This window comes from Saccopteryx leptura, chromosome 3 (genome assembly GCF_036850995.1).
Source record: "Saccopteryx leptura isolate mSacLep1 chromosome 3, mSacLep1_pri_phased_curated, whole genome shotgun sequence".
Lineage (NCBI taxonomy): Eukaryota > Metazoa > Chordata > Mammalia > Chiroptera > Emballonuridae > Saccopteryx > Saccopteryx leptura.
The window spans coordinates 262,432,683-262,455,538 of NC_089505.1; the positions used below are offsets into that span (position 1 = coordinate 262,432,683).

At 36.3% G+C, this 22,856-nt stretch overlaps 1 protein-coding gene across 5 annotated transcripts in view; it reads left to right on the plus strand.

Moving 5' to 3' along the window:
* Positions 1-22,856, plus strand: part of CCDC88A (coiled-coil domain containing 88A) — a 155,162-nt gene that overhangs the window by 75,506 nt on the left and 56,800 nt on the right. For all 5 annotated transcript variants that reach the window (XM_066378244.1, XM_066378245.1, XM_066378246.1 and 2 more), the window contains 7 exons: positions 601-773; positions 9,008-9,089; positions 12,609-12,767; positions 14,611-14,757; positions 15,329-15,473; positions 18,859-19,043; positions 21,734-21,871. In XM_066378244.1, coding sequence (XP_066234341.1) covers positions 601-773; positions 9,008-9,089; positions 12,609-12,767; positions 14,611-14,757; positions 15,329-15,473; positions 18,859-19,043; positions 21,734-21,871 — 1,029 coding nt within the window. The remainder of the gene's footprint in view (positions 1-600; positions 774-9,007; positions 9,090-12,608; positions 12,768-14,610; positions 14,758-15,328; positions 15,474-18,858; positions 19,044-21,733; positions 21,872-22,856) is intronic.

Sequence of the window (22,856 nt, forward strand, 5' to 3'; positions counted from 1 at the left end):
CTTCTCTCTCTCCCCCTCTCTCTCCCCCTCTCTCTCCCCTTTCTAAAATGAATTAAAAACAAACAAACAAACAAACAAACAAAGAATTAACCCCTTTTTGTGCTCCAGTAACAATCTCTTTACACATAATTATAATGCAAAGACAGATTTACTTCACACAACAGTGAGGGAAAGCAGTTTTCTGTCAAATGGAGAAGATTAAGATTCTTAAGTAGCTGATTTTGGGACCTGCTACAATGGGAAGACTTGATTTCTTCAGATGTTAAGACTTTATACCTGACACTTGAATGGGCTTTTTAAATATGTCGTCCTGCTGGGCCTGCTTTTTAATCCTTCACCACAGTTGATTTCTTTTGTTAAACTAAAGAATGGGGAAAAAAATTATTTTCTTCTACTGTTATCTACTAAATAGTTTGTCTAAGATCTGTTGAATCAAACTTTTAAAAATGACCACTAATTATGACAAAGTTAAGATATTTTTGACCAGTGAATTGTTTTTGATATTCTAGTATAGTACTTAGGGAATAGTGTTGATGTATTTAGTTCTATGATATGTGAAATAATAAAAGTAATTCTGTGTTTATTTCCGCCTTTCCTTAGACTATCATAGAACTCTCTGAAGAGCGGGATGGCCTTCATTCCCTGCCCCACGCCTCTCCGTCCGCACAGTCCCCCTGTGGCTCTCCAGGCATGAAGCGGACAGAGAGTCGGCAGCACTTGTCAGTGGAGCTGGCAGATGCCAAGGCCAAGATAAGAAGGCTTAGGCAGGAATTGTAAGTTGCTGATTTTCAAGGTTTATTGAATTTATATAGTTGTAAAGGTGACCTAAACAATATTTTTAGGCTTATGACATGTAAATATTAGTTCTCAATTGCTGGCCTGTGTCATCGTTTTTACTAGATTTTGTTAAAATGAGAAAACTAAGGAGACCAGCATTTGTTTTTTTTCATAATGCTAAATCTTACTGCCAAGTTAAGGATGCCCTTTATTCTGGATTTATGTCCTTCCTATCTTTTGAGTGTTAAAATGTCCTGTTATAAAATCATGTTTTCTCCTTGGCAAGTTGGGATTTCCTTAAGTGTTTTATTTTTACATTCTTGAAATACAAAATATTGGCAATCACTGATGAAGATCAGTAAGTTTAGCCCTTTTAAAGTTAATGTAATTAAAGACTGAATCACTGGTATATAGTTATATAGAAAATTAATTTTGTGTATCTTCTGCATTGAGTAATTGAAATGCCTAAGTCATGTACTTAGCAATGGTAAATATTAAGATTGGTTAGTGCTGGTGAAATTTATTTAGCCTTCAAAGAACACTACAGAGAAGTCAGTATAAATGGCACATAGGTAGGCATTCCTTGGTGAATACATATAAAAACATGACTAATCTTTGCTGGAGATCATTTTATTTTTCAATTAAAAAAGAACAAAGGATTTTTGTGTTTTGGGCTTTTTTCTTTTTTTGTTTTTGGTTGGTTTTTCTGGAATTTGAGTTTTAGAGTATAGAGATTTAAAATTTAAAGCCACAATATAGCAATTAAATTTATTTAAAGCAGTTGGCTTAAGAAAATGATTGAGTATGCAGGTAGAAAAATATAAAGTCTATAGGAAAATTTAAAAAAATACAGCTTTCATTGTGGATGTCGGCATTATTATGTGTCTATTGAAGTGAACACGCCCAGGATATTCTATAAACAGCTGCACCAGGAAAATGAGGGGAGCGATTGCTGTTATTAGTTTGACTGGCAGTTAATGGATAGCCTAAACAGTGAACACTAGTTTGTTCCATATAATTTAGCACAATCTTCTCCAGTCTTTAGATAAAGCATGCAATTAGAATTGCAGTGCTGGCTATGAATTCATTAACATTTTGCACTGTATTAGAATTTGATTTTTTAAAATAAAATTGACTTGGCTATAGAGTATATTAAAATTTCAAACAACTTAAGAAAAATTAGATTTGGTCTCTCATGCTGATTGGAAAATGTAAATAAATATTTTTAATTAGTGAATATACTAGATATAGCAAGTATTCCCAGAAACTAGCATGTCATCAGATATCTAATATCTTTGTTGTCCTTAAAAGTGTGTTCCTTGAGTGATTGCTTCTATTCACATTGAAGTCTTTTAGCTGGGACAGATCTTTACTAAAGTGATGAAGTGTGGAAGTCAGGATGGGTTAAAATAATAGTTCAGGTTGCTTTAGACCTAACGGAAATAAATAATTGCAATGAGAATGTGCAAATGAACTAATAACGCATTCATGAGTGGAACATTATAGTAGTATAATTGCTTTTGATCTATTAACATACAGAGTAAAAGTAGTATTTGCAATTTCTTTTTTTTTTTTTCTTTTTTCTGAAGCTGGAAACGGGGAGAGACAGTCAGACAGACTCCCGCATGCGCCCGACCGGGATCCACCCGGCACGCCCACCATGGGGCGACGCTCTGCCCACCAGGGGGCGATGCTCTGCCCATCCTGGGCGTCGCCATATTGCGACCAGAGCCACTCTAGCGCCTGGGGCAGAGGCCACAGAGCCATCCCCAGCGCCCGGGCCATCTTTGCTCCAATGGAGCCTTGGCTGCGGGAGGGGAAGAGAGAGACAGAGAGGAAAGTGCGGCGGAGGGGTGGAGAAGCAAATGGGCGCTTCTCCTGTGTGCCCTGGCCGGGAATCGAACCCGGGTCCTCCACACGCTAGGCCGACGCTCTACCGCTGAGCCAACCGGCCAGGGCCAGTATTTGCAATTTCATTGGAAGAAGTATTCCTTATAAATTACACTTTTGTGCAAGACTAACACTATCAAAAACTTTCTTTAATAATTTTCTCTGCCTTCACAGATCTCATGTTTTCAGAGTTCTTTTCTTATACAAATTATTTTTAAAAAATAACTTTACTAGTTGGTAGGCTCAGCAGTAGAGCATCAGCCCAGCGTGTGGAAGTCCCAGGTTCAATTCCCAGCCATTGTCACTCAGGAGAAGCACCCATCTGTTTCTCCACCCTCCCCTCTCTTCTTTCTATCTCTCTTCCCCTCCCACAGCCAAGGCTCCATTGGAGCAAAGTTGGCCCCAGGCGCTGAGGATGGCTCCATGGCCTCCACCTCAGGCACTAGAATGGCTCCAGTTGCAATGGAGCAATGCCGCAGACGGACAGAGCATCGGCCCCTAGTGGGCTTGCCTGGTGAATCCCAGTCGGGAGCATGCAGGAATCTCTCTGCCTCCCCACTTCTGACTTCGGATAAATATACATACAAAAACAAACAAACAAACAAAAACTTTATTGAGGTATATAATTCATGTATCAGAAAATTTATCTTTTTTTTTTTTTTTTTTGTATCTTTCCGAAGCTAGAAACGGGGAGACAGTCAGACAGACTCCCACATGTGCGCGACCGGGATCCACCCGGCACGCCCACCAGGGGGCGATGCTCTGCCCCTCCGGGACGTCGCTCTGCCGTGACCAGAGCCACTCCAGTGCCTGGGGCAGAGGCCAAGGAGCCATCCCCAGCGCTCGGGCCACCCTTGCTCCAATGGAGCCTCACCGCAGGAGGGGAAGAGGAGAGACAGAGAGGAAGGAGAGGGGGAGGGGTGGAGAAGCAGATGGGCGCCTCTCCTGTATGCCCTGATCGGGAATCGAACCCGGGACCTCTGCACGCCAGGCCGACGCTCTACCACTGAGCCAACCGGCCAGGGCAAATTTATCTTTTAAAGTGTACAGTTCAGTGATTTTTAGTATATTCATAGAGTTGCATGACTCTCACACTAATTTCAAGACATTCTTGTCACCCCAAAAAGAAACTCCATACACATTAGCAGTTAGTTCATATACCCGTTGAATTCCATTCTGGACATTTCATATAAAATTATCATACATTATGTGGCCTTTTCTGACTGCCTTCTTTCACAAAGTTTATCTATGTTATAGCATGTATTGGAATTTCATTCCTTTTTATGATTAAATAATAATATATGGATATATACCACATTTTGGTTACTTATCATTTGATGGACATTTGTATTGTTTACATTTTTTGACTATTATTCATAATGCTCCTGTGAACATTCATATGCACATTTTTGTGTGCAGAAATGTTTTCAATTCTCTAGGATATGTATGAGGTGTGTAAATTCTGGGTCATATGGTAGTTCTATATTTAACATTTTGAGGAACTATTAAATTATTTGGCTGCAGTTTTATATACCCACCAGCAATGTGTATGAGGGCTCCAATTTCTCCATATCCTCATCAATACTTGTTATTACACACATTTTTTACTATAACCATTCTAATGGGTTTGAAGTAATATCTCATTGTGTTTTGTTTTAATTTTGTTTTTTAGTGAGAGAGAGAGAGACAGAAACAGACAGGAAGGGAGAGAAATGAGAAGCGTCAACTCATAGTTGTAGCACTTTAGTTGTTCATTGATTGCTTTCTTTTATGTGCTTGACCTGGGGGGCGGGGCTCCAGCCGAGCCAGTGACCATGGGATCATGTTGATGATCCCAGGCTCAAGTTGGTGAGCCTACCCTCAAGTTGTATGAGCCTGCCCTCAAGCCAGTGACCTTGGGGTTTGAAACCTGGGTCCTCAGCATCTCAAATTTATATTCTGTCCATTGTGCCACCACTTGGTCAGGCCCATTGCAGTTTTAAGTTGTATTTTTCCCTGATGACTAATGATGTTGAGCATCTTTTTCAATGCTAATTGGCCATTTGTGTATCATCTTTGGAGAAATTTCTATTAGGATGCTTGCTCATTTTTAAATTGAGTTATAAAATAAACTTTTAAACAGATCAGTGAAATAACCTGAAACTGAGGGTGTATTAGAAGTCTGTGCAGCCAGCAGTTGAAACCCAAAGGAGTTATTGTCAATTCTGACTTGGGGGAAGAAAGAGAATGATGTTAGGAATATTACATAGAGATAGTTACATTTCAATTAATGATAGCCATTAACTAGTTTGAAAAGGCTCAGCCTAACTAAGCTGAAGGAAGTCCAGCAGTCTCAGCAGGATTCAAGGAGGGGATGGCAAGAAGTGCGGTTGAAACGGTGGGTGGCGGCATGGGTCGTCATGTGCGCAGTGCTCAGGAGCTTAGACTTGAAACAGTAGGGACAAATAAGAGATTTTTTGCATAGGACAGTAACAAGATCAGATTTATGTTTTTATTCTTATTTTTAATATTTCATTGATTTGAGAGAGAAAAAGGAGGGGAGGGGGATAAAAAAGAGGGAAAGGCATCAACTCATTGTTTCACTTAGTTCTATTTAATTGTGTTCTCATTGATTGCTACTCGTATATGCCCTGGTGCCCTGACCAGGGGTCAAACCCATGACCTCTGGCATACTGGGTTGATGCTTTATCCATTGTGCCACCTGGCTAAGGCCCAGATTTATGTTTTAATAAAGAGATACTAGCCTAGTGGCTGACTTTTAGTGAGTGTTCAAATTGAAAATATAAATTATAGTGTCAGCCTGACCAGGCGGTGGCGCAGTGGATAAAGCATCAGACTGGGATGTGGAGGATCCAGGTTCGAAACTCCGAGGTCGCTGGCTTGAGTGTGGAATCATAGACATGATGCCATGGTTGCTGGCTTGAGCAAGGGATCACTCACTTTGCTGGAGCCCCTCCACCCCGGTCAAGGCACATATGAGAAAGCAATCAGTGAACAACTAAGGAGCCGTAATGAAGAATTGATGCTTCTCATCTCTTTCCCTTCCTGCCTGTCTGTACCTATCTGTCCCTCTCTCTGTCTCTCTCTTTGTCTCTGACACACACACACACACAATTATGGTGTCATTTTGAAAGTGGATTGAAGAACAGTTCAGATGGGAACTAGTGTAGGCTTGTTCAAAAATTGTAATAATGAGGATAGAGAAGAAAATAAGGGAGAAGGCAGAATCTTTGATATAATTCCTAGTTTCCTGTACTCAGTGTTTATTGGATGGCTATGCCATTTATTTGGAATGTAAGAGAGAGGAATAAGATTAAGGTAAAAGACAAGTTTAGTTTTTGTCATATTTAGTTTGAGGTACTTTAGAAATATCTCTGGAGATAATCAGCAGATAATCGACTCTCTGGTTCATGATGCAGAATAGAGATTTGGGATCACTAGAATACTCATATGTAGCGTGTAAGTAGTAGTTGTAACCTTGGGAGTGGATAAGACTGCCCAGGAAGAACATGAATAATGAGAAAGATGTGTTTGTGAAGAACACAAACATAAAAAAAGTGTTTCAGGACACACATTACCCATTTTTTAGCCATGTTACTCAGTTTTTTTATCTATAAAATGAGACTTCTAATAATACTTACTGTAGAGAGATCCAGCATAATACCAAGCTCATGAGCTTTAGATTTATTCTGCCTGAGTGTCATTCCTGGCTCAACACTTCTTAACTAAGTGACTGTTACCAGGTTAATCTCTCTAAAACTGCTGGGTTTTCTAGCCTATTAAGTAGGAATAATAATTGTGCCTACTGAAGGATTGTTATGTGAGGCAAATATGTAAGGTGGACAGTGTCTAGTACATAAGTGCTCAATAAATGTAAGCTGTTATCACTGCTATTATTTCTTTAGAGAGCTCTTGCTTGGCAAAGTGTAAAGTGCTTAGGAAAAATGCTTAGCACAGATAATGAGAGCTTGATAACTATTAAACAAAAGATGTGTCCAAAACATGAAATCAGCAAAAGGGTCAGTGAAGTAGAAAAGCCTAAGAGTGAAATTATGGAAGCCAATAGAGAGAAATTATCAAGAAGAATGGAGTTAACTCTACTAAATTCTTCAGAAAGTTCTAAAAATAATCCACTGACTTTGGCAATGCAGAGGTAATCAACTCTGAAAAACTGTTAGTGGGAAGATACAGTGGAAAGCCTCATACTGTAAATAGATCAAATGGGTGTACATATAGTTTATTTATGATACTTGAACTTCTGGATAATTCTTGGAAAATTTATTTCAATTTATACCTCACATACACCAAAGTGAATTTCAGCTGGATTAAAGAGCTAAATGTAAAATATGAAATAATGGTAAAGGAACCAGATGAGTATATATTTGTTCTCTAGGGAAGGTCTTTACACAAAAGCAAAAGAAATATTTATAAAAGGTGGTTGCTCTATTTGTATAATAAAGTTAAACCTGTAGACATTCAGAGGAAAAAGTAAAAAGCATTTGACATACTTCTCAGAAAGTTAAACAGAATTTTCTATGACCTTGCAGTTTCACACCTAAGGTATATCCTCCCAAAATTTAAGGCAGGAACTCAAACAGATACTTAAATGCCATTGTTCATTGCAGTATTATTCCCAGTAGCCAAAAGGTGGAACAACCCATGTGTCCATGAACAGATGGATGAGTAAACAAAATGTGCTATAGGCATGTGATGGCAAATTACTCAGCCATAAGAAGGAATGAAATTTTGATACCTGCTACAACATGGATAAGCCCTGAAAACAATTTGCTAAGTGAGAAACCAGGTACAAAAATATTGTATGATTCCACTTAAATGAAATATCCTTAATAAGGGGTGGAAAGAGAATTTGCAGGAGACATGGGGGAGGAACACAATGCAGTGTGTAGAGGGTATTATTGAGTGGAACACTTGAAACCATATCAACACAGTAATTAGAAATAAAAAGATAAATATTTAATAGGCAATTTCAGAGAAACAAATTAGATTAGAAGTAGGGGCTGTTGGGGTCTGGGGGCATTGGAGAGTTACTGCTTACTGGGCACAGAGTTTCTGTTTGGGGTGATGAAAGTTTGGGAAGTGATAGTGGTGATAGTTTAACAACAATTTAAATATAATTAAGGCCACTGAGTGCTACATTTAAAAATGGTTAAAATTGCAGTTTTATGTTACATATGTGTTGCCACAATAAAAAATAAAATTTGTTTATAATTTTTGAAAAAATATTCAATAATCTATGAAGAAATATTTGTAAGAAATATAAATTATAAAAGGTAATAGATTTTTAGCACTTTAATGGTACAAACATAAGGAATCAAATTTAGCCTTTCTTACTGTTCAAAACATGTACATTAGAGCAGTGACAGCATTTTCCAGTTGTTAAATTGTTTCACATATGTATAGGCATTTTTACCCTGTGTTGTTGCCTTATAAATTGATAATGACCATTATGGTGGGCAGTTTGACAGTAGTATATGAAGTACCTTCAAATCTGTAATGTACTTTTACAAATCTGTCCTGAAATACACAGGGTTTTATGAAAATGAGTCCATTTTCCAAACCATTACTTATTACTGTAAAAAATGGAAGCCATTTAAATAAATTAATTATGGTTCCTCTATCAAGGGGACTATTTCTCCTTTATTTAAAAATTATGGCTTTCTATAGTGCACATCTTTTATTATTAAAGAACAGAAGGTACAAAAGTGAGATAGTGAGTGGAGACTTGACTTTAAGGAAGTTGGCTCTGAGGGAAGATAGAAAGTAGGGATTAGAAGTAAAGTAATGCAAAGAGAAAAAAAATAGGAGAAATTTGAGTATGTTTATAGGCTTCAGGGACGAAACCAATAGAGCTGTAAAGATTTTAGGTATGTGTGTGGCAGTGTATAATTTCCTTCAGGCCACTGTAAACGTTGAAAGTGGTTTGGAGACCCTTACAAGTCTCAGCCCCAGATAGTACTACTGCTTTGCATAAAAGCTTATCCTGCTAATTTGTCTTTGACTATGCAGAGAAGGAGAAAGAGAAAGAAGAGTGGGAATGGGAGAATCTCAAGAAAGATGGGGATAAGCTATTTTATGAACTATGAGGATGTTAATCCTTGAGGTTTGCCTTTGGAGAATTTCAGGGGGAGCATGATTGATAATATCTAATCATGTAAATTCTAAAAGTTCATTTCATTGTCACCCTTTGTTGGAGTCATGGCTAATACTGTGTTCCAGTAGATATTTAGTAATGATAATACATTTATATTAATGCAGATGATGATCATAGTCTTTTTAAAGGAATAAGCTTTTTCTTTAATAAATGTTATTTTCATTTAAGGGAGGAAAAGACTGAACAGTTACTGGACTGTAAACAAGAACTTGAGCAAATGGAAATTGAACTTAAAAGGCTGCAGCAAGAGGTTTGTACCTAAAACTTTTATTATATAGGCCCACTATGTAATTGGAAATTGATTTTTCTCCTTATAATTTACAACCCTTGATGCTTTATGAGGTTACTGAGGCTTCAAGAGATGATGACTTTTTCTGTGTTTTTCTCTTCAAAAATACCAGAACCAAAACTAGAAATTATGGTCTTTGGAATTTTTTCTGTATCTGTGCTATTTAAACTTTGCTAAGATTTAAAGGAGTCCTTGTTAACACAATAAATTAAAATTAATTAGAAAAAGATTTAAAGGAGCCTTATAGGACTAGGGCAGTTCCAAGTTCCTCCTTTTTTGTGTATTTGGCTTCTGTGGGCTTGGTCGCTGGAACAGCTCTACTGTAAATTGTAGGTGCTGCTGTGTAAATCCACACTCTGAAGGTGCTTTATGTTAACTTGTATATGACAGAATGCTCTTTTTAAATAACAGGATTTATTTTTAATTTTTCATTCTTTTCCTATGAAATAAGATAAAAAAAACCTTTTACTTTTTAAAAATTACTTTTTTTACTAAAGCTTTGTGGGGTTTTTTTTTGAACCAAGATTTGTTTAAGAATATACTTCTTTTAATCACTTCATAATGTTTTGTTTTCATTTGGAGGTAGTGAACGAAGTCTTCTTTAACCCATAAATGGTATGAATTGTGGTAAGGCTGGACAATTTTCTTCCTCTTAATTTCCCTAACCTGCCATTTTAACTTCAGAGAATATTGCACTTGCAGAATCATAAACTGTGATGTTTCTGGATGTATGAGACAGGATATATAATCTTTTTTGTGTGTGTGTGACAGAGAAAGAGACAGAGAGAGGGACAGATAGGGACAGAGACAGGAAGGGAGAAATGAGAAGCATCAAGAGAGGGACAGATAGGGACAGAGACAGGAAGGGAGAAATGAGAAGCATCAATTCTTCATTGCAGCACCTTAGTTGTTCATTGATTGCTTTCTCATGTGTCCTGATGGGGGAGGGGGGAGCTACAGCAGGCCGATGTACATCATAATCTTTATTTCTAGATATGTTCTGGCTGCTCTTCCATTTTCTTGGTAGCAGGGTTTTTTTCTATCTGTGTTCCCTCTAAATAGTGGTGGTTCTCAATCTTTTTGGTCTTAAAACTCTCCCACTGTTAAAAATTAATAAGGACTATATCTCCTGGTATTTGTTATATTAGAAATGGAAACTTAAGAATTTTATATACTCAATATCATGTTAACATAAAGTATTTTAACTAAAAACCATTATTTTACAAAAAAAAAAAAAATAGAATGGTACTCTCTTACATTTTTGCAGATCTTTTAATGCCTGGCTTAAAGACAACTAGATTCTCTTATCTGTTTCTGTATTTGTTCTGTTAAGATACCACATACCATGTAGCCTTTGGAAAACTACTGTGCCCTCATGAGAGAATGAGAATGAAAAAGGAAAATAATGTCTTAGAATTATTATGAAAATAGTTTTGACCTCATGAAATCCCTGAAAGGGTTTGAGGAAAGCACAGCTGTCTTTGGATCGTACTTGGATAACTAGTGTTCTAGAGGATTAAGAAGACTTTTAAAAGATTGAACTTCATGTCGGCCTAGCGTGCGGAGGACCCGGGTTCGATTCCCGGCCAGGGCACACAGGAGAAGCGCCCATTTGCTTCTCCACCCCTCCGTCGCGCCTTCCTCTCTGTCTCTCTCTTCCCCTCCCGCAGCCAAGGCTCCATTGGAGCAAAGATAGCCCGGGCGCTGGGGATGGCTCTGTGGCCGCTGCCTCAGGCGCTAGAGTGGCTCTGGTCGCAACATGGCGACGCCCAGGATGGGCAGAGCATCGCCCCCTGGTGGGCAGAGCGTAGCCCCATGGTGGGCGTGCCGGGTGGATCCCGGTCGGGCGCATGCGGGAGTCTGTCTGACTGTCTCTCCCTGTTTCCAGCTTCAGAAAAATGAAAAGAAAAAAAAAAAAAAGATTGAACTTCAATATTTATCTCAAATGGCATTAAGATATGCAGTAATCGTTTTACTTGTATGCATATAAAAAACCAGGATTTTAGTATGTCACAGCATATCTGAATAGAGCCATTATTTCTCTAAAGTATCTAATGATCATCTTATTAGTACAGTTTGCCTCTTTTGTATTTTTACTATCCTATATTTTAAAGTTAAATTTTTTTTTTTTTTTTTTTTTTTTTTTTTTTTTTTTCATTTCTGAAGCTGGAAACGGGGAGAGACAGTCAGACAGACTCCCGCATGCGCCCGACCGGGATCCACCCGGCACGCCCACCAGGGGCGATGCTCTGCCCACCAGGGGGCGATGCTCTGCCCATCCTGGGCGTCGCCATATTGCGACCAGAGCCACTCTAGCGCCTGAGGCAGAGGCCAAGGAGCCATCCCCAGCGCCCGGGCCATCTTTGCTCCAATGGAGCCTTGGCTGCGGGAGGGGAAGAGAGAGACAGAGAGGAAAGCGCGGCGGAGGGGTGGAGAAGCAAATGGGCGCTTCTCCTGTGTGCCCTGGCCGGGAATCGAACCCGGGTCCTCCGCACGCTAGGCCGACGCTCTACCGCTGAGCCAACCGGCCAGGGCCAAAGTTAAATTTTTTTACCTTACAAAGAAAACAAGATAGAAGGTGACAGAGGACAATCTGACTTTGGGTGGTGGGTATGCAACATAATTGAACGACAAGATAACCTGGACTTGTTATCTTTGAATATATGTATCCTGATTTATTGATGTCACCCCATTAAAAAAATAAAATTATATAAAAAAAAAAAATTTTTTTTACCTTAAATTAATTGCAAATGGTTATGTCAAGTAGAGGTTAACTTATTTTAAGACATCCTGAATATTTTTTATATTCTAGATACAGAATATTATTGAGTATCTAAACATAAGTTTGCATATTTGTATATAAACGTGTTTAAAATACTTCTTATTCTTGCTTTTATATCTCCCCATTTTAAGAAACAACTTGAGATATAATTTATATACCACAAAATTCATACTTTTAAAATATATAATTTATTGATTTTTTATTTTATTCATTTTTTAGAGAGGAGAGAGAGAGGGAGAGAGAGATGAAAGAGAGACAGAGAGAGAGAAGGGGGGAGGAGCTGGAAGCATCAACTCCCCTATGTGCCTTGACCAGGCAAGCCCAGGGTTTCGAACCGGCGACCTCAGCATTTCCAGGTTGACGCTTTATTCACTGCGTCACCATAGATCAGGCTGATTTTTTTTTAGTAGAGTCAAGTTCTGCAGCCAAAAACCCTGGCTAGGTTGCCACTTGGTTAGAGCGTCATCCCTATACACCATAGTTGCGAGTTCAGTTCCATTGGGGCACATACAGGAATCAACCAATGAATGCACAAATAAGTGGCACAACAAATTAAATATTTTTCTCTCCCTCTCTCTCCCTCCTTCTCTTTCTCTCTCTAAAATCAATAAATGAAAACAATTTTTTTAAAAGTTGTTCAAGCAAGGATTATCAGTTTGAAAGTAATATTTAAAATGTTAATATTTATTTATGTTTAGAATATGAATTTGCTTTCGGATGCTCGTTCTGCGAGAATGTACCGAGATGAATTAGATGCACTTCGAGAGAAGGCGATCAGAGTTGATAAACTTGAAAGTGAAGTCAGCAGATATAAAGAGAGGCTACATGATATTGAATTTTATAAGGCAAGAGTTGAGGTATGTTGCATAATTTAAACCATTCATTCACAGTAGTTTCTTTAAAAAAGTTGTGATTTTCAAAATGCAATGAAAATGCACTTAATGAATGGAATTCTTAAAATGTTTAGCAAATCTGTAAATACCGTTAGATGTTTATTTTATGATAGATCAGTGTATTGTTTAGAATTTTTAAAAGTAATATTTGGACATTATTAGTTTTATTTAACTCTTTGGGGCTCTTCTTTCATTCCTTTATTTAGCATTATAGGTAGACTTGAAATCCTTCCCTCCTAGTCAAAATAAAGTATTTCTCTGCTAATTTTAAATGTTTGTAGAAGTGAAAACAAACATATTGCTAATGGATTCTCAATTCATAATGTTAAATTAGGGTCACTGAAGGTGCTTGTGTGTTCATGCACACCTGCTTGTGTCCTTTTTCTCTTTCAACAAATAATAAACATTTTATATAAACAAATTAGAAGAAAGAGCCTCCCCTACTTAATAATGATTGATGTACAGTGTTGCATGAAGTTGACGTTGACAGCTAAAATTTGATAATCCTTGCACCTGCATCCTTTTCTCCTTTCTCAGTTATTTTCCTCATTGTCTGTAAACAGTGGAAATTTTGGTCATGTTTATTATCGGGATAATAAGGAAGGAGTATGCAAAATTAAGAAGTGAAAACATTATAAGAGAAAATAGAACATTTGAGCCTGAAAGCTATCAAAAATAGACCTAATAGACTACAAAGATAAGGTGCATATTAATTGTTGGCCCATTTTTAAATGAGTGTATGCACGGCACTGTTAAAGGATTCATTCATTCATTCATTCATTTAGTGAGAGGAAGGGAGGCAGAGACAGACTCCTACTGCATGACCCAGACCAGGATCCACCTGGCAAGTCCACTAGGGGGTGATGCTCTGCCCATCTGGGGCCGTTGCTCTGTTGCAACCAGAGCCATTTTTTAGTGCCTGAGGCAGAGGCCATGGAGCCATCCTCAGTGCCTGGGACCAACTTGCTCTAATTGAGCATGGCTGCAGGAGGGGAGTAGAAAGAAAGAGAGACAGAGAGAGAAGTAAGAGGGGAAGGGGTGGAGAAGCAGATGGGTGCTTCTCCTGTGTGCCCTGACCGGGAATTGAACCCAGGACATCCACATGCCTGACTGATGCTCTAACACTGAGCCAACTGGCCAGGGCCATTAAAGGATTCTTATAGATGCCTCTGTTTTAATATACTTTCACTTGACATTAGTTTATAAACTGGAGGCATGTAGCTTAGCAAGATCAATTTGTGAACATATATCTTTAAAACAGATGTAGGCATTTTAAACATGTTCTCAAGATACTTAGGTAAAATATTTATTGACAGAGTTTTGGTTTATGAGTTATGCGAGTATTAGTTCAAGTCCTGGAATTTTACTCAAAAATTCCAAACCCTTAACTTTCAAGTTACAGTTTAAGTGGAGAGAAATCTTTAAATCTATTCAGCAAAATAATTGGGCTCTGATTCTGTGGAGATGTATGTCTTAATATCTGCAAGACTTAGTTTTTTATCATTGTGATTAAGGGATTTACTTGCACCCTGACAGTTTTACATGAAATTATTGTGGTATTACTCATTCTAATAGAAGTACTGAGTATTTTGTTTGCATAATAGCTTAAGTTTGGGGGGGGGAGAATGTAAAGCCAAGAAACCATTGACCGTATTTAGTAGCTTTACTAACATAGAACTGTTTACAAAAGACAGATTAATGAATTATCTTACAGTCAAGAATTTTTTTATGTTTCAGAACTTAAAAAAAAAAACTAACAGATATTAACATGTTTGTGATAAATAAAGCCTAATTGAAATGTTTATAGGAATTAAAAGAAGACAATCAGGTTTTATTAGAGACAAAAACCATGTTGGAAGACCAATTAGAAGGAACTCGAGCTCGTTCTGATAAATTACATGAATTAGAAAAAGAGAATTTACAACTAAAGGCTAAACTGCATGATATGGAAATGGTAAGTATTATAAAGTAGATCAATTTTATGACCTCTAAGGAAAAATTCTAAGATTAATCTGTTTTCCCTATAATGACAAAGGATGGTTAGTGTCCTAGATGCTGTAATGAAGAAGAGATTAAATAAATAAATTCAATGCTTCTAATTTTGTATGAATATAGGAGTAGTAGAAATTTCTGCTTTTGTTACAAAGAGGCATTTATTTTGTCTTGTATTTTTTAAAACTCTTATAATAAGCTATTGTGTAAACATGCCTTTAAAATACAGAAATAAAGCTATTTAGCATTGGGCCAGAATCTTTTGTTATATCACTAAACAATATATTGACTCTGAGGAAGACGTTTCAGTGTCCCCGAAGCTCAATTGAAAAGGATATCAGAAACATGGTTGGTATAATAACCAGTAGTAAGTATAATAACTGCTTTATTGTCATTAAACTGTGAAAATTTTAAGCAACCCAGAATTTATTCTCATTCAGTTTCTGATAAATAAAAGTTATAAGTAATAAAATATCAGCTTGAAATTGTACTGTTTCTTAGCTCTCTTTTCCTTCTCCCTGCCAACAAAACAGGAACGCGACATGGATAGAAAAAAGATTGAGGAATTAATGGAAGAAAATATGACTTTGGAGATGGCACAGAAACAAAGTATGGATGAATCATTACATCTTGGCTGGGAGTTGGAACAAATATCCAGAACTAGTGAACTTTCCGAAGGTATTCCATATATGGCTTTCTTTAAATGGGTTGATGAAATAAATGAAATTGTATTTATGCTTTCATTTTTGGATATTTTATTGCGGTTATTTTCCCCAAATGGAGATGTCTCAGAAGGTCACCTAACACTAGATACAGTTTCAAGAGTAATATGTTATTTCCACATTCCTGGGTTTGATTATCTTTGCATGTCTTACAACTAAACTTTTTTGAGTTCAATAAGAGATTTGATCAGTTGTTTCAGCATTATTTTATGTTAGTATGACCAGAAACTAGAATACCAATTTATTAATTTATTTAGAGAAATATAGCTATCTACTAAATAGAACAGAAAAGTCATATTAGCTGCTCAGCATATATTTTTTCCTTATACTCAAACCTAAATAGTCAAAACATAGTGGGAAGAGTTTTAGGTGAATGTGTAGCCAGAGTAAAACAAGTTATCTTTATGGCCAGTGTCATCAGCATATGTAATCTCCATTTCAGAATTCTACCTACCAACCAGTCCAGCCCCGGTTATTCCCTGAAGATAATGGAAGACCTCCCCCAGATAAATTTTTAACTTTTGGCTTTTTTTCTTAAGTTCCACTATTGACTTGTCCTCTGTCTTAAAGCTGGGCATATACATACAGTCCAGTTGTTTGGGTTATAGTTGTGATTATGCTAATACTGATACACTTTAATGCATTTATTAGATAGGTTTTGTAATTCCTCAGTTACCCAGTATTATTCCACAGCTTTCCTTCCTTCAGCAGATATTTATTAGACACCTACCATGTGTGAAATAGTATACAAGGCCCTGAGGATATAGTGATGTGGTAGACGTAAGGTCTGAAGACAGTTTATAGTCTGGTTCTTGCAGAATAATTACTTCTACAGATGACTCATATATATTACCATTATGCTTTTTCCAGTTTTATACTTAGGAACCTAATTCCAAATTCTGGGAACCCCATGTAATTCCCTGTGTAGTAAGTGATGGTATTCAGCCAGTGAGCTTGCAGGGAGATCTGATACTTAAAATACTTGTGGAATGAACTTTATTTTTTATTTCTTGTAAATTGAGTTACAAAGAAAGCAATTCAAATAACACTGTTAAAAGTTTCATCATCTGCCTGACCTGTGGTGGTGCAGTGGATAAGGCATCAACCTGGAATGCTGAGGTCGCCAGTTCGAAGTCCTGGGCTTGCCTGGTCAGGTCAAGAGACACACAAGAAGCAACTACAAATTGATGCTTTCCACTCCTCCCCTCCCCACCCCTGCTTTTTCCTCTCTCTCCTCTCTAAAAATATAAATCAATCTTTAAAAAAATGTTTCTTCATCATCTGTTAAATGAGGACAATAATAGTATGTACCTTGTAGGGTTGTTGTGAAGTTGAATTTCTTAATACTTGTGATGCCTGGAATATAGTATTTGAATGTTAAGAATTAATATGATTATTATATCACAGTTGTTTTGCAGTTGTTCTTCGCAGGGGCCAAATACCTGAATATTTGTTTTAATGTAGTGTCATTTTTTATGGTGTGTGTGTGTGTGTGTGTGTTTCATTTTGAAATATACAAGGGACTTTTTAGAAAAGATTCAAAACCTGGAAAAATATGAAGGAGGAAATCAAAGTCACTAATAATTTCTTAAATCTAGAAAATTTGCTCTAGAATTTTTCTACACACATAGGTATTTTAGATACTGATTAATGTGTATACACAATTCAGGTTCCTCTTTGCACCTAAGATTATAATATAGGCATTTTTTCATGTTGCTAAAAATGTATTGTAAGCATCCTTTTTAATTCTTCATAGTCTGATTTGAAGCTTTTTTGAAGTGCATTCATAGTATTGAAAGTATTAAGATACATGATGTATTTTAGCCTACTCCTGTTCATTTGAATGCATGACTTCAAGTCATGAATTAGAGTTTTATTGAAGAAGACTTAGAGCTTGACCAGGCAGTGATGCAGTGGATAGTGTGTTGGACTGGGACATAGAGGACCCAGGTTCGAAACCCCAAGGTCGCCGGCTTGAGCAAGGTCTCATCAGGCTTCAGCGGGGGCTCACTAGCTTGAGCGTGGGGTCCTTGGCTTGAGCATGGGATCATAGACATGACCACATGGTTGCTGACTTAAGCCCAAAGTCACTGGCTTGAGCAAGGGGTCACTTGCTCTGCTGTAGCTCCTCTTGGTCAAGGCACATAAGAGAAAGCAAGCAATGAACAAATACGGTTGCAACGAAAAATTAATGCTTTTCATCTCTCTCTCTTCCTGTCCCTATCTGTCCCTCTCTCTGTCTCTCTATCTCTGTCAAACACACACACAACAAAAAGACTCGGACAGCTATGGAACTTTTTAGTGTCAGTGACTATCTAGCACACCAGCTTTTAATGAAAAGATTAACAATATGCTGACTAGAAGAATAGCTGGAAATAAGAATTGAGATTTTCTTTACTTAAAATTTGGGAGTATTTAACCATACCTAATTTTGTAAAGATTATGTACTTGTGAGGATGTATGTTTTATGTGTGTGTGTGTGTGTCTGCTTTTATATGATGGAGAATTTCAAACATACACAAACGTAGACAGACCTAGAAATGTCCTCCCATACTTCTATCCATTGCCCTTCTTAAAATCTAAGATTTCAAAATAAATTCTAGGCATCACATTTCATTTGTAAATCCTAGTATTTTTATATCATCAAAATATTCAACGAGTCTGCTATCAGGTTATTAAAAATAATCTTGACTTATTGGAAACATCATTTACAGAACTAGAAATTGAGTTTTCTTACTTTAAAACATGTAATGCTGTAATATACTTAGGAAGATGATTTTACTTGACAACATGGAGTAGATGTTGTTCTTTACACTTGACTTAGCAGGGTTTCTTTAGAAGGTGACTAGTGTTTACTTTCCTGTCTTTCTCAGAATCAGATTAGGATTTCCTCCCCTCAAACTATCTTCCTTTAATTTTTGAAAGTTTGGCATAAGATATGTTTTATACTTCCTATATATGCCACACATGACTATGAGATACACTGGGCCATAACTATATTTTGTACCAGTAATCTAAGACTCACTGAGGTCAAAGTGGCTTGGTATTATCAAGTAGTTAATTTCTCATGGAACTAGAACTGGAACTCTAGACTCTTCAGTCTAAATTTTATTCTTTTACCCCCTCCCCCCACTGGAATGCTTACAGATGCATTAAAAATTCAAGGTTTACCTGTCTTTTACCTGTTTTTTCCATTGTGTCTACCTTAACTTTATAAATGTTTTATACAATTAAGGACCTGATGATGTTTACATCATCTTATTTAACTTATTTATACTCACTTATTTAACTAATCAAGAGTAAGCATATATTTACCAATGACATATTTTTCAATATTGTAGCACCACAAAAATCTCTGGGCCATGAGGTGAGTGAATTGACATCAAGTAGGTTATTAAAGTTGGAGATGGAAAACCAGAGTTTGACTAAAACTGTAGAAGAGCTTCGGAGTACTATGGACTCTACAGAAGGTAACACTTCCAAAATCCTGAAAATTGAAAAAGAAAATCAAAGACTAAGTAAAAAGGTAAATAAAAATGAATGTTTAATGTTCAAAAATGTATGTAAAAAGTATAAATAAATAGCACTTTTTTAATGTTAAAAATTATGTAAAAGTATAAATAAATAGCACTGTAGTAAAACATTTATTTTCCAGTTTTTAATATGCCCTCAATTCTTTTAACATGTAAACTTAAAAATGTACACAAATGTAAAGTAAATGAACTCCTATACTCATTATTCAACTTCAACAATTATTAACTTACAGCCAGTCTTATATCTACCCCTGCCTACCCTCCCCACAACCACTAGATGACTTTGAAGTGAATCCAAGATATGGTTTCATTTACCAACAATTACCTCAGTATATATGTATAAAAATTAAGGAATTAAAAAAAAAAGGACAGTGACATTATCACACTTGAAAAATTAGTAGTTTTTAGTCAGTATTTTAATTTCTTCAATTCTGGTTTGTTTTTACATTTTGTTTGAATCTGTTTCCGAATAAGATCAATACATTCAATCAATTGATATGTTCTTTAAGTCTTTTTCAGTCTATAGGTTTACTCTCCTTTTTTTTTAGCAGTTTTTCTTTTTTTTTAAATTAATTTTAATGGGGTGACATTAATCAGGGTATATAGGTTCAGAGAAACCATCTCCAGGTTATTTTGACATTTAATTATGTTGCATACCCATCACCCAAAGTCATATAGTTTTCCGTCACGTTCTATCTGGTTTTGTGTTCTAGCAGTTTTTCTACTGAAGAAACCAAGTTGTCTTAACAGAGTTTTCCCACAATTTATGTTTTGCTGATTGCATTCTTTTTGTGTCATTTAGCAAGTTCTCTTGTCCCTATATTGACTGTTTTACTGTAGGCTTAGTCCGATTCAAATTGAGTTTTTAGTGAAAGTATTAAGAAGTATGTGCAGGGGTGGGCAAAGTAGGTTTATAGCTGTGAGTACACAAAAGTTTATTCTTGTATTATTATTTATTAATTTTTGTATTGTTTTCCTTATGAACCACTGTAAACCTACTTTTGCCTACCCATATATCAGGGGCACATCTCTAGCTGTCTCTTTTTGTAATTAGTGTCATGGAAAATCATTTGCTTGGATCCTTTAATTAATCAGAGATTGAAAATTCCTGACTTTCTAATTATATCATCCCTTCTTTGTGTGGTAGCTAGGGCATTTCTATAAAGAGAAGCTTGATTTTAAAAACTACTACTGGTTTAAAGAAAACACCATTGATTATTCTGGGGAATAACTCTTATGGGAAAAGCAGGATGAATGTTTGATCCTATTCCTTTATTTGCCAGTTTCCTAATAATGAGTTGTATTTCTCATATCCTTCTGAGGTAATTGAGTGAGTTTTTTGTTTGTTTTAGTGTCAGTATGAGCTCATGGGTTTAAGAATATTTAAAGTGTTTCAATCCACTGTATTTATTTTTCTTACTGTCCCAATGAAGCTGTTTTCTGAATCCTTATGACACAAACTTAGAACTTCTTGGAAGCTTCCTTGCTTTCTGCCATGACAACTGTTTTTGGCGCCTAACCATGTCTAGTTTTTCCTTTGATAGATTTTGGGTTTCTAGACCTCGTGAAAATCTGCCAGACCTTAGACCAGTGTTTTTGAACTATAGTATGCATCAGAATCACCTGTAGGACTTGTGAAAACCCAAATTGCCGAGCCTTATGCCTAGAGTTTCTGTTTTTTGGTAGGTTTGGGGTGGGCACTAAGAGTTTTCACTTCCTGGAAGTTCCTTGGTGTGATGCTCATCCTGCTGTTTTGGAACCATGCTTTGAGGGCCCACTGCCTTCGATAGTGAAAATAGACTTATTTTCTTGCAAGATTTTTACTCTTTTTAAAACATTTTGTATCATCTTTAGTCCATTAACCAAATTATCATAAGTATTGACAATCAATATAGTGTTAATATAGGAGTAGCCATTTAGTTTTTGGAACTAAGGTCTGTGCTTAAGCTGGTGACCTCGGGGTTTCGAACCTAGATCCTCTCTGTGTACCAGGCTGACACTCTATCCTCTGTGCCACTGCCTGGTCATCATATTTTGAATTTAAATTAGCTTTTTAATACTTATTATACTTATTAACCTCATACTTTATTATACCTTTAAAATATATAAGTGAAAATAAATTTAAAACCAGAATATAAATATTTATTGGAGTTTTGTTCAGCTTATTTTTCTCTAGTATTATTCTCCTTTTCCCCCCTTCTTTTTCTTTTAAACCAAGCCCCTTTTTGTTTCCTCATTAAACTTATACTATCATTTCTCATCTTTCCCTTCATGCTTTTTATACTCTCCTCTTCCTTCTTGTATACCAGAATTTCTGGACTATAAGATTTTACTTTACAAATCAACTAGAGCCAAGGGAGCTTTCAATAAGACTTGTACCATCTTCAATATAGCATATAATTATTATACATTCGCTTGGATTTGTCTTTGTGTTTCAAAGTAGAAATTTGCCCTCAGAGATGTAAAGGGTAACAAACTTATTCATGTCTGCATATTTTGTGTATAGCTGCTAAAGTTAGTGTGGAACATTACTTGAATTTTTTTACTAAATTCTTAAATTTCACCATTTGGGTATTAAAACTGTATTTTATCTTTAATTCAGTAATTATCTTTTGTTTTGACATGTTTCCACTGTTTTAAAATACTTAATGATATATTGCTTTTGTGATTTAATTTTCTCCAGGTTGAAATTCTTGAAAATGAAATTATTCAAGAAAAGCAAAGTCTTCAGAATTGTCAGAATTTAAGCAAGGATCTAATGAAGGAGAAAGCGCAGCTTGAAAAAACAATTGAAACACTTAGAGAAAATTCAGAGAGACAGGTTCATACATTTTTTATTAAGCATTGTATTTTAAAATTTATTAATAAAAGTGATTTTAGTTTATGCAAATAAACTAACATTAAAGGGAAATATTTAGAATTTTTTTAGATTTTATTTTATTATTTTTTTGAGAGAGAGAGAGAAAGAGAAAGGGTGGGGGAGGGGTGGGAAGCATCAAGTTGTAGTAATTGCTTTTTGTATGTATGTGCCTTGACCGGGTAATCCCAGGGTTTCAAACCGGAGACCTCAGCATTCCAGGTCAACACTTTATCCACTGCACCACCACAGGTCAGGCTGGAATTTTTTTTTAGATTTTTAAAGTAACTGGTTTTACCTTTCCTATGTCATATATTTTAGAAAAGTTAAAAGGAAATATTAGAGTTTTTACAATTGCCAGTATGATTATATTTATGTCATATATAATTTTGCAGTGCATGTGCTTACAAGTGTCAGGAAAACAACTGCTGAGTGGAGTTGAGGAGTAATGCAGCTATACTCTGCCTCTACTCAAAAAGGGCAAAGTGGTGGCAGCAGCCCTGTTGGATACTTTCAAATTTATTTCAAGCATTTACTGATCATTCTCATTTTATGCTTGAGGAAACAGAACTGGATAGATTGACTTGCTGTTTTAGAATTTCTATTTTTTAGATGTAAAGGAATTTGTTTTTATTATCTAGGCATAGCCCTCAGGCCACCTATAAATATACAGATTTCTCTACAGCTACAGAGCAAAACTTCTAAAGCTACACGTGAATCTGTATTTTCATAAGGTTCTCAGGGAATTGTGTAACATATTAAATTTTGAGTATTATATTAGCTCATGCTATGAATTGGATGGATTAGTCTTCAAATGTACCAGGTGATTTTGTTATTTTGATGTTTCCAAATTAGAATTCTTTTGTTGAATGAATACGTACCCATCTCTATAAATGCACATATACAATACAGTAAATATTCACTGAGGACCCTGTGTGTACGGGCATTG